Below are 15,129 nucleotides of genomic sequence, written 5' to 3' on the forward strand. Positions count from 1 at the left end.
TCAAGGGTTAAATTAATAACGAAGACCTCATCAAACCAAATCTGATCTCATCTCGAAGGAAAAAAAAAAAAAAGCGTTTAGTTCTTCTTCCGCCGTCGCTCCTCCTCACGGGCCGAGGACGGGGGGACGGAGAGCAGAGAGGACAGATTGGACGCGGGACACGGAGGTGCGAGTGCTATTTCTGGTCTCTTAATGGACCTGTCCTCTTTGTGGAGCAGGTCTGGCTCTGGGATCTAAACCAGTCCTGAAGATGATTAAATGATCTCCTCCAGGACCTGCTCAGCTTTTAATGTGGCACTGTTCTGTCAGCGTCCTGCACAACAGCTCTCTGACGCTCCACTAGCAACTTTTTCGTTCATTTTTGACCATTTTATTCATCTCAAAATTATTAAAATGCAAAAATATATTATTAAACGAGTAAAGCATTAAGAAACAGATGTTATAGTTCAATTTTTTGCATACGTAGATCATATTTGGATTATATTTTGTTCATTTTAAACCCACAATATTTATCTTAAACGGATTAATAGAAACCGGTCGATGGATTTCTTGTTTCTCGCCTCTTCATCGTGACATTTGACTGTAGGAAGCGGCAGGTTACGGCGACTGGATGCAAGGATGTGGGCGGGGATAGGGGGAAGGTGAAAACGGGAATTTTCTGAGCAGTCAAGACACAAATCCAGGACATTAGGATTCCTCAAACATGCATCGATTAGAATAAAACTCAGGCCCCGTCCACACTAGTTATTATTCGATTTGTTTTGGTTTTGAATGCAGTTTTTGTTCACACTAATCTGACGGAAAACGACTCCAGATCTGGTGCCGTGAGCTCTGATGTGGCGGCGTGGACTCCTGAAAACGCTGATACCAGGGCAACCGCGGGGTTTTAAAGTCTTTAAAAATGTCTTAAATTTCATGTTCCTAAAGTAAGGCCTTAAAAAGTCTTAAATTCTGTTGTCCAAGTCTTATTTTTTTCATAAAGGTCTTAAATTTCATTAGCCATATTTTGTAAACTCAACCGGGCTGAAGTGCAAAGTTAAATGGAGGGAGGAAAAAAAAAACAAAAAAACAACAACGTGAAATTATGTAATGTGAATGAACGTCCAATTTGGAGTCTGCGCAAACAATATTTTGGTTTCTGGCACCGATGGCAACGAGTAAACTGTCAGTAGGGTGGAGGAAGACATTGGATGAATCATGGGGAAGTGTCGGTTTAATCCACAGCGGCTCTTAGGTTCTAGATACAGTTGTTGGTTTGTCATTATTAGAATCGGATCTAGTGTTTTTCACTTGCATAACAGGTGCGATGTTGGTCTTAATTTTCATTTACGTGGTCTTAAAAAGGTCTTAAAGTCTTAAATTTGGGGTAGTCAAACCTGGGGATACCCTGAGATACTCTGATGTAGGAGTTGTAGTTGTGTCGTTTTTGGACCACGTCACTGTGACTTGCTCCTTCCTGATTCGCCGGGTTCGTGACATCGTTCATGTGACGCTATTGTGATAAACAGTTTAAACAAACAGTTTAAACAAACCGTAGACAAACTGAATCTTGTTGTTGGTCCACAAAAAGACTTTTCACATTTGCAAATCTTCCTCGGCTTGAAATCGGCTGCTGCAACTTGAGACACGATGCTCCGCTTTTTTTTGTTTTTACCGCCCATGTGATCTCGTGACGACGTGACGCGAGCCTAGTCATGTGACGAGCGTGTCAGGCTGTTTTATGTTTCTGTATGGATCGTCCAGGCTTTGATTGCGGACACAGAATCGACGTGTCTAGACGCAAATCTTTTCAGTGTAAACGTAACCTTTGTCAGTCAATTTGTAATGAAGAGGCATCATTTTAATTAGATTATATTAAATTAATTTATTTGCAAGGGACATTGCTAATTCTGGCTTTTTTCCCCCTCAGATTTAATAATATATTTTTATAAAATTGCAAAGACGCTCTTTTTCCTCTGTAGTTCTCTGGCCGTGATGTAAAAGCAGCAGTAAAAACAACAAGGTTAAACGCTCAAGTCAAGTCAGTTTCTCCTTTAAATTTGTCTATGTTGCATTTTTTATTGCAGAAACGTCTTTAACGCCTGTGTGGTCTTGCCTCTCCACAGATCCGACATGCACCTTGGCCAGTCCAGTTGTGTTTTAGTGCCTGTTTACGGTTTGAGCAAAGTTCTTTTAGACTTCGTGAAACGTTTTGGACCCGTTATGAGCAGAATGGTAAACGTTTGTCCGGCCGTGTTTCGTTTCAGTCCTTCTCGACCGTAACCTGCAGCTCGCGTGCGTTTTAAATCGCTTTTGTTTTGTTCCGTTTGAGCGTATGGGTGCGCGGGGTGAGGGGGAAGGAAGTATCGCGTCGCCGGGTGAGGAGCATAAATCCCCTCGGTGCGGCGGTCCGGTCCGTCTCTGGGCGCGAGGAGTCGGGAAGCCCCTCTCTTTCTCTCTCTTTCTCTCTGTGCTGGCTCAGCTTAGCCCGGGATATCCTGCTCCTTCATCTTTGTCTCATCACGCTCCTCTCCTCTGCCCTCCAAACTCTCCCAAGGTCAATATTTCATCTCTGACAGGCCTGTGTGTGTGTGGGCTCGTTCGTGCGTGTGTGTGTGTGTCTCAGGTAAATCTGAGCGGGCCGTGACGGGAGCTGAGTCAGCGCGGCGATGACACAGGCGAGTGAAGGCTGCAGAGCTCTCGCACAGCAAACACCGGGCCATAGTTTCTCCAGAATGGCCCGCGGTGGACAATATATCGTGCCGGAATAGATGGGTAATGTTTCGTAATGTTGGTATCAGAAATATGGGAAGTATATAGAGGCCATACGTTTTCCCGTGAGTCCGTGCGTGTGTGTGTGTCCAGATGTGGTTTTCGCTTTGTCCTTAGAGCTTCAGGATGAGTTACTGTGGCAATGGAAGTGACGGGAAAGGAAAGGTGAGGCTGGAATTGTGTTTATTTGAAGTCCATAAAAATACACGTCGTTAGGCCTGTAACGATAACAAATTTTGCTGGACGATTAATTGACCAAGAATTTATTGCGATAAACGATAATATTGACATTTTGAGACCAGTTTCAACTATTATAATGACCATGGAATAAAAATGCAAATACATCCTCTCAATGATGAATAAACTTGACTTTCTAAAGAACATTTAACACAGACAAACAAAAACAACAGGCCTAAATAAAACAGACTTAAAGGTTGTATAGAGGATTTTCCAAGGAACGAGAAATCCAGCGACTGTTTGTCCTTTTTCAAATGTTGCGCATGCGTGAAACCACCCCCCCTCCCCTACAGCTCCCTACGTAGAAACACCTCCTCCCGCCTCCTCCTTACGCCAGAAACAGGTTTGTTTACAGCCGCTGCACATGACTTGTAAACAACTAACTACAGTGTTGGTTAGGCAAGACGGAGAAGTGAGGAGCAGGGGGAGGAGCAGAGAAGGTTGCGCGGAGATTCAGTGCGAATGAACTAGCTACAACACGCAGCAGCAAGCGGACTCTTTCTTTGCCTTGAAAATGACGTTTTCAGACATAGGATATCGCATTCATGTCCTGAAAAATGTTTGTCTAACTCTTGGAAATAAAGTACGTTTTCATAATAAGCAGAAGTTTCCTGTCCAGGAGTAATTTGTGGACCAGTGCTTCAGTCTTTAGACCCTTCGTCTGCTTCAGTCGCGCCATCGCTGGAATGAATCTTCAAGAATCACCTTAGTTTGGCTTCGCTGCTTTTCCCCTTGTCTTCTTCTTTCAGCGACCTCAAAAACGGACTTTCTTTTGCGGCGAACTGCTCCTGGATTCTTGTCGCCATCGCAACAAACTTTGTGCGAACTGCGAGGAAGATATAGGTCAAAAAAAGCCGCTAAGAACTGTTGCGTTGGTGGAGTAAACAGCGTCTGTGCGTCTTGCGTCTGTGGACTGTGTGACAGTCGTACGTAAACCACGTACCGGCGGCGCAGGCAAGTCAGTTACACTAGAAACGTAGGGAGTTTGATTGACAGCCTGTCAGCTCACAGATAACGAGGCAGTGTCGTTATCTATTGGCAAATGTTTAGCCCCACCACGTCCAGAGTTGATGAATTTTTATTCTTTTTTTTTTGGTCATCATAATTACAAGGCGACTGCGTCTCTATAATCTATCACTGACAATTTGAAACAAAAAAAAAATCCTCCATACAACCTTTAACACAGGACTAGTCTAATGTGTCTGACTCACAGCGAGGACTTAACAAAAATACACTTGAATAAACCACTGTTGAACCAAACACAACCAAAGCAATAAATAAAATGGATTATTAAGTCTCTGTAACAAAATTGTCCTTAAAAGTGATTTTAGTCTCTGATTTACATTGGAATATTGTGTCTCGTGTCTCTGGCTGCTGCTGTGAGACTCGTCATTTTGGTCTTAAAAGTTCGTATTAACAGGATGTTATTTCTCTGTGAGGGAGACTCTGTTCTGTCTGGTGTCGTGTCGGTTCGGTTTTGGGATTTCAGGCTCTTCCCGGGGGCGGGGCTAGTTGTGTCGCTCGGGTTTGGGTTTATGTCGGCTGTTGGGGTTTGACACATTTCTTCTCGTCGTTTGCTTTTCGCTCGCTGTATTTGATGCACGTGGCTGTTGAGACGTGTCCCGTTCACTCGCGTCGATTCGGCCTCGTGACTTGTTTTGTCACTCGGCGATGAACTGTTTTGGTTCTGACAGCGGCGCTTGTGTTTCTGCACCCCGACAACGCGCGCATTTGGTTCAAGCGTCATTACGCTTTTTAAACGAGAGGAGTCAGAGCGATAGAAGCTTCTAACATTCAGTCTCTTTGAGAGCGAGCGAGGAAAACAAACAAGTTGCAAATAGAATTTATCGCGGCTGAAAAAGTTATCGAGCAAAAGAAAAACGCACCAATGTGACGATTTAAACGCCGTCTCGAAGATTTACGCCGCCCCTAAGTAAAATCTGAAAAGTCCTCCAGAGTGGGCGGTGTCTGACGGGTTGGGGGAAGCGGGTGTGGGCGGGCTCTGGAGCGATGATTGACAGTCGACCGACAGCCACAACAATCCAACACGGATCGGTGCGCTCGAGACTTTGAAACAGAGCAGACTTTTGCGCTCAGATCACACCGTTTCCCCATTTCTCCGGACACGGCGGGACATCTCGGTGCCCGGCGGTTTTGAGAGGGGCTCCTCACGTCGCGCCCGTAGACGCCAGTGTCTTCGCTCGTCACGTAATAACCTGCGTTTGACTCATCGACGGCCGTTAGTCCAACCCGAAAATTCAAATGTCCTGGCCCAGGGGAAGCCGCAGGGTCTTAACCCTCTCAGGCACAAATTAATTTGTAGTAACAAGAAAAATCTGATATTTGTGGAAAAAGATCATATGGGGGAGTAATATACAATCCTGAGTTTTTTTTTGAGAGAGATGACAATGATTAATCGATACTCAACGATCGATTAAGAAAATTTCATCAAATGCAAATCCCTATTAAGAATGTTAAGTTCGGTAAATAAATTATCAGATGATGTTAGTGGCATAGAATGAGTTGCATTGTTTTTGCACCAATAATATTTTGTTCGAAGTTGTAGAGAAAGTGCTCGTCATAGACTCAGCCGATATTTTCTGGAGTCAATATCCTGTATTCGATCGGCCTTTAACGGCAACACAAATATTCAAATCTCGACTGGAAATAAATCCATACTGAAGCCTCTCCTTTTGCGTGGACGTCCAGACAAACGTTTTCCCGGGGCCGAGCGAGGCAGGGGGGGTAATTTCTCGGCGTGTCGGAGGAGCCGGAGAGAGGAGCTCGTGCACGCGCCTTAAATTACAGCCTGTCAAAACGCCCGGGCTCCGTGATGGCCCAGTACGCCCCTCTTATGTTAATGTGGCATTTCAGGCACAGGAAATAGAATTAGCAGCACAGGCGGAGCGCGTGTCCCTGTCAGTCGCGGCGCTCTCCCGTCTCTCTTTGTTTTGCCTTTGTTTGGGGAGACTGGAGATGTGCCACTCTGCTCCAAACCATTAAAGAATCATTGATGGCTGCTGCACACACGCTTAGTCCTGCGCTGGGCTGTTAAATGTAGACGCGGCTCGGAGACGGGACTGTAGAGCTTTTGTCCGCTGCTGTTTCACTGTATTCAACGGCGCGACAATCCACTGTCACGTCGGGGAAAATGGACACGAGTCGTTAAAGGCGATTTACCTGATTTTTACCGATTTAAAACGTGAAAAAAAAAACAGAACTAGTTTAGTTGAAACGGTTTGCAGTCGTCCAGAGAATCAGTGTGTCATTCGTTCATTTGTTTTTCTTCGTTGTTTGTCTCCAAAACCAAAATGAAAAAAAGGATAATGATTCGTATTTTCAGTTTTCGATTTTGTGTTTAAATGAAAAATGGAAAAAACGGATAATCATCATTTCCAGTTTCCAGGACTTAAACTGTGATGCCGGACTGAACCAGGACTAAAACAGGACTAAACTGTTTTCAGTCCTGGTCTGGTCCCGGTCTCAGTCCTCGTCTTGGTCCTGGTCTCGGTCCTGGTCTCAGTCCTTGTCCCAGTCTGGTCCTGGTCTCAGTTCCGGTCTGGTCCCAGTCTGGTCCCAGTCTCGGTCCCGGGTTTGGTCTCGAATCCAGTACCAGGACCAGGACTAAGTCTTGGTCTAAGTCTTGGTCTAAGTCCTGGTCTAAGTCCTGGTCTAAGTCCTGGTCTAAGTCCTGGTCTAAGTCTGGTCTAAGTCCTGGTCTAAGTCCTGGTCTAAGTCCTGGTCTCAGTCTTGGTCTCAGTCTTGGTCTCAGTCTTGGTCTCAGTCCTGGTCTCAGTCCTGGTCTCAGTCCTGGTCTCAGTCCTGGTCTCAGTCCTGGTCTCAGTCCTGGTCTAAGTCCTGGTCTCAGTCCCGATTTAGCCTTTTATTGAACCGTATCGGATCGATTTGAAATATATCATATCGAATAAAAAGTGCACTGTATCGAGATCTGTATCGTATCTAGGGGTGTGCAAAAATATCAAACTATCGATCATATTTTTTAATGTGATGATACAATATCGATATCGTGGGCTGCTGTATCGATATATGGGATATAATAGTATTTTTTGGTATATTTTACTAAATTATTTGACAGTTTTGTTGTTTGTTTAGAGGAAGGAAACTCGTTTATGCGACACATTTGACATTTTCACTGTTTTGATGCACAAGAAGTGGTTTAACAAAGACATGATTTAAACTTTATTTTTTATTGAACCGTATCGAATCGATTTGAAATATATCGTATCGATCTGAAATTGCACTGTATTGATATGTATCATATCTAGAGGTGTGCAAAAATATCAAAACATTAACATATGTCATCGTCAGTATTGATAACTTGGGCTGCTGCATCGATAAATCGCCAAGAGTGTTTTTTGGTGTATTTTACTAAATCATTTTACAGTTTTGCTGTTTAGTCAGAGGAATGAAACTCGTTTATGCAACACATTTGACATTTTCACAATTTTTACGATTAAAATGTTTGTGTTTCATATTAATTTTGCACAAGACGTGGTTTAACAAAAAAGTTTTAGTATCACTGCCACGATTTAGCCTTTATTTTTTTATTGAACTGTATCGAATCGATTTGAAATATATCGTATCGACTCGAAAGTGCACTGTATCGAGACATGTATCGTATCGTGGCCTATTTATTGATGTATGTATTGTATCGGCAACTTCTTAATGACTCCCAGCCCTAGTAATGCTTACAACTTGCATGCAATCTGCGCACTTCCTGATTCTCAGAAATAAAACACTTTATAATTAGACGCAGATGGTGCACAGCAGACTTATTTTAACCCCAAGAGCTGCTTCTGTTCTTGCAAAAAAATGCCAATTTAGCTCAAATACACGGAAAGAAATCAGGTACACGCTCTTGAGTACAATTTGATAAACACTCTTGCCACAAAATAATAATAAATATGCTAAAAATATACTCAATTTTAGGCAGTAAGTGTAGTTTTTTTCTTCTCGTATGTGTACAGGTTAGGCAAACACTGGAATACTACAGATGTCAGGTGTTGCTGAGGGCGATTCTCCGATCCAAATCACTGATCTAATAGAAGAGCTTCGTTTATTCCGGATAATTAAGCATGTGCTCGGAGGATGAGAGCCTTTCCACTGCTCTTACACGCTATTAAACGGGTATTTGCAACTTCCTTGGGGCCGAGTATCGCTATCAAGATTATATCCTTAAAAATATATTGGTACGACGGGGCAGTGGTGCTACCTGTCGCTCCTGGCGCTTTACTGACGACCGTAGATTGTGCATCGTGAGTGGACATGGTTATTTCAGGAGCCGGAACGTTCCGAACAGGAAATGAGCGTGGACTTTGGCTCAAATTTACTTTTTATTTTTCAAAATGACGGCGCTTCTCTGCGTCTGCTGCTCTCAGGCTCGTCGTTCTGGTCTTAAAATGTTAGGGTAACACTGTATAAAAACTACACCTTATTTAGCCTTAATTAAGTCTTTGTTCATGCTTTATTAACAATGATTCACGCTTAGTAACTAATTAATTACTACGTGAATTAGCACTTAACTTGCACTTAATTCGCCTGTGCTGTAAATAGTAACTCAATACTTCTTAATTACTCATGAACTAACTATTTGCGTGTTTACAAATGTATATTTAAGTACATTTGAGCATTTATTAATGATTAGTAAGCCATGAGAGAATGATTTACTAATAATGTAATACAATGATCATTCAGGCAGCTGTGATTTATTTATTTATTCGGACAGTAATACATAGAACATAAATAAAAAAATAACTAAATAATAAAAAAACAAAAACATAAATATCACACAAAAAGTAACTATTTCTATTCTATAATAACAGGCAAAATAAATGTTACGCAGAATTTTCCTTGTGTCCGAATATTATCTGTTATCTGTTAGTTAAATCTTTCTGAGAGCTTTTCTAAAGTGAAGACGAATTAAGTTTATGAAGCATTTGTTAAGGTTGATCAAATTCCAGAGAAACAATAATGCATTATTAGTAAATCCTTCTCTCATGGCTTATTAATCATTAATAAATGCTCAAATTTGAACTTAAATAAACATTTACAAATGCACATGGTTAGTTCATGAGTAACTAAGTAAGAAATACTTATGAGTAACTATTTACAGCACAGGCGAATTAAGTGCAAGTTAAGTGCTAATTAAGGTAGTAATTAATTAGTTACTAAGCGTGAATCATTATTAATTAAGTCTTTGTTCATGCTTTATTAAGGCTAAATAAGGTGTAGTTATGATAAAGTGTTACCAATGTTAGTTTTGCATAATCCTGGTGGTTTTATTTTGCATTTTTGTTATTATTTTTGTTATTATTCACATCTTTATTTACTGACAAATCGATTAAGCTTCTTTAGGTTTTGGCGTTTGCAACAGGTTTGAGTCGCCACCGTAACTGCTTGTCCACTTCTATGCTGACCAAAAAACCCCAAAAAACAAAAAACATAGTAACAATAATTAATAAATCAATAAAAAAATACTAAAACATACTACATATTTGTGCTGAGTATCATTCAGAAGTTACCGATACGATACATATCTCGATACAGTGAGCTTACGATTCGCTACGATTCTGTACGATATATTTCAAAACGATTCGGTACGATATCGTTCGATAAAAAATAAAGTTCATATAAAATGTCAAATGTGTCGCATAAACGAGTTTTCTTCCTCTAAACAAACAACAAAACTGCAGCTGTAACCAAATAATTTAGTAAAATAAACCAAAAAATATTCTTGGCGATATATCGATACAGCAGCCCACGATATCGATACTGTATCATCACACTAAACGATACGATATGCAGATATTTCAATAGTTTTGCGCACCCCTACTGCATATTTTTATTTGGTTTACAGTTTCTTGTTGTTTAGGGATGTAACGATATTTTCACGATATTCATCTCACGGTACGATATTTATTGCGATATTTTGAAGAAGCTGATATAATTGTAGACGGGACACTTTGTTTTGCTTTTAAAATGCCTTGACAAGATTTTGTTGTGAAATATTTCCCTCATAATCCCAAGATTTCAAGTAAAAACATATTTCTTCATGTTGTCTGCGCTGAAATGAATCATGGGAAATGTAGTTATATGTTCCCGAAGCTGTTGCTACTATAAAACCTGCATTTAAGCAAAGGAACATGTGATTCAGTATATTGTGTACATTATATAGGCTCTATTCACATAAGACGTTTGGAAACACGCGGATGACAAGTTCCGGTGTAGTTCCCGACACTGGGCAGGGAAATATGAAATATATCGTATCGAATCAAAATTGCGCTGTATCGAGACATGTATCATGGCCTTTGTATCGTATCGGCAACTTCTGAACGATACCCAACCCTACTGCCAAACATAAGAGAACACTTTTGACATTTATTTTTTAGTTTTTTTTTTAATTAGACCGATTATAATACACAAATTAATTGGCAATTTATAAAAGGAAAAAATAAAGAATAGAATGACATCTAGAAGAAGAAACCTGGAGGCCATTTTCCCAGATTTTGTCAGAGTTATTATCGCCAACAGAGCCCAAAGGAAGTCGCTTTCTAAACGTCTTCCCGTTTTGCGACGCAATCGTGAACGGAGCCGACTGTCGATGAAACTGCGGGGCCCGTTTACACGAGGACGCTCGCCTAAACGCGGAATAAAATGTGAAGACGCGACGCCACTTTTGGTCTTCTGTTCAAACCGTCATCAAATAAACACAGCCTGTGACGGTGGGTAGTTCAAGTTCTCCGTGACGGCTTCTGATCCTCGCTCGTGTAACAGCGGCTCGTCTCTCGTCCTCTCCGGGGTCAGACGAGTCCCACAGGTGCGGTCCAGCTGCCGACCACATGTGGGCGCTCCTCTGCACCCCCGCCCTCCCCTCTTCACTTGGATACATTTGTCCAAACACGACTCGAGACTGGAGTTCTCCATAAATCACGGTGGTAGGTGTGGTCGGACATCTGCTGGCCCCAGTCATGCTTTTTCTGTCTCCTCCCTGCGCACACATGCTCCGTCTTAGTGCGAGCTTCTCCTCTTTTTACTTTCTCCTTTGTTTCGAGTTCGAACGATCATTTTAGGGACAATAAAAACTCCAAATCCAATTTATTTATACAGCAGTTTCCAAAGTGCTGCACAATGAACCATGAATGAAGACGACGAAAAGGTAAATTGCTAAAAATTTAGTCGTACCAAGTCCTAAAACAATAAACAATAAAAGCAAAACCATAAAAAAAATCACAAAATAGCAGTAAATAAGTAAAACAAATAAAAGATTATTCCACAGTACGATACATATCTTGATACAGTGCACTTTCAATACAATATATTTCAAATCGATTCGATACGGTTCAATAAAAATAAAAGTCTTTGTTAAACCACTTCTTGTCCAAAGTTCATATGAAACCCAAACATTTTAATCACCAAAACAGCAAAAATATCAACTGTTTTCCTCTAAACAAGCGACAAAACTGTAACTGTAAGAAAATAATTTAGTAAAATACACCAAAAAAATCCTCAGCCCACGATATCGATCCTGTATCATCACATTAAACGATTCAATTTATCGATATTTTGATATTTTTGCATGTGCCAAGTCTATAAATTAATTCCATGATTTATTTTTTAGCTCAAATTGCTTATTTATTCTCTGCTTTAATTAAAAAAAAAAAAAAAAAAAAAAAAAAAAAAGGGAAAAAGTGTGGTGTTCCAAAACTTTTGACCGGTAGTGTAAAATTAATTAAATTTATTTTTATTTTTATATTTGTTTTTAGTTTTAGTTTTATTACATTTTTTATTTATTATTATTATTATTATTATTATTATTATTTTATTTATTATTATTTTTTTTATAAAATTTTTTTTGTGTGGATTTGACATTGTACACATGTATAGTTTATATATTATACATCTTAAAAGGAACAGGCTGAAGTGTGGAACAGTCATTTCTGGAGGTCAGTGTTTATGTTGGGGACTTTTTCTTCGTAGGTGTGTGGGACTTTTGGTGATTTTTCTGTTCTACAATTAACACAGATTAGATAAATTACTTCTATGTTTGATTATAGACTAAAACCGATGCCTCTGTGGTTCATTCTGCTGTTTGTTTATTGTACCTTTTAACAATATTTGCAGTGTTTTTTGGGGGGTTTTAAGGCTTATTTAGGTGTCATTTCTTAAAACTTATTTGTATTTTCTTGAGCAATCCATCACACTTCTAAATAGTTACATAGTGCACCATTAAAAAATAAATAAATGTAGAAATTAATAAATAAATACAGGCATGTTTTTGCACATTTATATTTATATTCATGATTTAATTTAATACATTGCAATATTTATCCTTGTATTTATAATATTTAAAGCCATTTTTGTGTATTTTTTTTTTTTATCTCAGTCATACATCTGTTCACAGTTTAAGCATTTAACAAAAAAAAAAAAAAAAATAAATAAATCTGCATTTCTTTTACAATTTTCTTTGTATCATTTAACTAACTATATTTGCTGCTATATTAAAGTAATAATTTTCATTTTAAATGTAAATCACGTTATGTAATCACATAATTAAAGGAAATTAGGTTTGGTAAATTAATTAGTAATAATTCAAAATGCAATTGGACAATAAATATATGAAAGTTAGTTCAAATATAGATGCTGTTAGTGTGATTTTAGTGAATTTTTTTAAGTCATTTTCCAAAAATTTGACAATTTTTTGTATTTCAATTCAACTGTATTCACTATTTTGACTTATTTTTCTATATATAATAGTAGAAACAACATATTTTTGAGGTCAGTATTTATCATGAGTACATTTTTTTTGCAGTACTTTTGGTTATTTTTCAGCTATATTAAATTTTTTTCATTTAATTTATTTATTAGCTTGATCCGGGTACATCAAAATTTCAAAACACAATAACAAAAACAGAGATATATACATGAAAATATTTAGGACCTGGTGCGTAAAAGGAGTAGGATGAAGTTTAAAAAAACTATATGATAAGATTTAAGCTATAGAAGGTCAAATTAATAACATTACAGATGCAAACGAAGTGCTTAAGTGTTTAATTTTTGTGTTCATTTTTTGCAGATCATGATTTTTTTTTAACACTGTTGTCATTTTAGAATCATTTTTGTGGTTTAAATCTACTCTTGTGGCTTAAATTAGTTGTATCGTCTATGTTTTCTTCAGCAATACATCGAATTTCAAATTTATTATCGCGACCGCCGAACAGTTTCACGTTTTCTCCGGACACGTGGTTCCGTACAGACGAGCTCGTGTGTCTCCGCGAACGTGTAAATCATAATTATTTGCGGCCTGTTCCATCGTTTTCAATTAAACGGGAAAATATGAAATGAACTCTGGCGTTCAGTCGATGCATCAATCCAGCTACTCCCTGCGGGTACCTGTTCTACACTCCGCCTCCCTCCTTCCGTTCCTCTTGTGTGTGTGAAATATCTGACGTGTTGTTGTGTGTTTTTGTGTGTTGCAGAGATCAACAGAGTGCGTAAGGACATGTACAGTGACTCTGTGAACGGCCTGGTGGAGAGACACCCGCTGGAGCTGCCCGACCCCACCGGCCCCATCGTCCACCTGCAGGAGAAGCTGTTTGTGCCTGTCAAAGAGTACCCCGACGTGAGTACACTAATGTATATACACCTACTGTCAAAGAGTACCCCGACGTGAGTACACTAATATATATACACCTACTGTCAAAGAGTACCCCGACGTGAGTACACTAATGTATATATATATATATATACATGTACTGTCAAAGAGTACCCCGACGTGAGTAGAATAATATAAACATATACTGTCAAAGAGTACCCGACGTGAGTACACTAATATATATATACGTACACTGTACTGTCAAAGAGTACCCCGACGTGAGTACACTAATTATATATATACACCTACTGTCAAAGAGTACCCCGACGTGAGTACAATAATATATATACATGTACTGTCAAAGAGTACCCCGACGTGAGTAGAATAATATACAAACATATACTGTCAAAGAGTACCCCGACGTGAGTACACTAATATATATACACGTACTGTCAAAGAGTACCCCGACGTGAGTACACTAATTATACTGTCAAAGAGTACCCCGACGTGAGTACACGAATATATATACATGTACTGTCAAAGAGTACCCCGACGTGAGTACACTAATATATATATATACATGTACTGTCAAAGAGTACCCCGACCTGAGTACACTAATATATATACATGTACTGTCAAAGAGTACCCCGATGTGAGTACACTAATATACAAACATGTACTGTCAAAGAGTACCCCGACGTGAGTACACTAATGTATATACATGTACTGTCAAAGAGTACCCCGACGTGAGTACACTAATATATATACATGTACTGTCAAAGAGTACCCCGACGTGAGTACACTATATACATGTACTGTCAAAGAGTACGACGTGAGTACACTAATATATATATACACACGTACCGTCAAAGAGTACCCCGACGTGAGTACACTAATATATATACACGTACTGTCAAAGAGTACCCCGACGTGAGTACACTAATGTATATATACACCTACTGTCAAAGAGTACCCCGACGTGAGTACAGTAATATATATACATGTACTGTCAAAGAGTACCCCGACGTGAGTACACTAATATATATACACGTACTGTCAAAGAGTACCCCGACGTGAGTACACTAATATATATACATGTACTGTCAAAGAGTACCCCGACGTGAGTACACTAATATATATACATGTACTGTCAAAGAGTACCCCGACGTGAGTACACTAATGTATATACACCTACTGTCAAAGAGTACCCCGACGTGAGTACACTAATATATATACATGTACTGTCAAAGAGTACCCCGACGTGAGTACACTAATATATATACACGTACTGTCAAAGAGTACCCCGACGTGAGTACACTAATATACAAACATATACTGTCAAAGAGTACCCCGACGTGAGTACACTAATATATATACATGTACTGTCAAAGAGTACCCCGACGTGAGTACACTAATATATATATATACATGTACTGTCAAAGAGTACCCCGACCTGAGTACACTAATATATATACATGTACTGTCAAAGAGTACCCCGATGTGAGTACACTAATATACAAACATGTACT

General features: G+C 39.4%; 1 protein-coding gene across 1 annotated transcript in view; it reads left to right on the top strand.

Moving 5' to 3' along the window:
• The window catches only part of qkib (QKI, KH domain containing, RNA binding b), a 176,247-nt gene that overhangs the window by 91,726 nt on the left and 69,392 nt on the right, over positions 1 to 15,129 (top strand). Inside the window, exon 2 of the mRNA XM_055156725.1 lies at positions 13,485 to 13,627. Within this exon, the coding sequence (XP_055012700.1) occupies positions 13,485 to 13,627 (143 nt within the window). The remainder of the gene's footprint in view (positions 1 to 13,484; positions 13,628 to 15,129) is intronic.

Source organism: Boleophthalmus pectinirostris, unplaced genomic scaffold, assembly GCF_026225935.1.
Source record: "Boleophthalmus pectinirostris isolate CB_2022bp ecotype Guang Dong unplaced genomic scaffold, ASM2622593v1 HiC_scaffold_10, whole genome shotgun sequence".
NCBI lineage: Eukaryota > Metazoa > Chordata > Actinopteri > Gobiiformes > Gobiidae > Boleophthalmus > Boleophthalmus pectinirostris.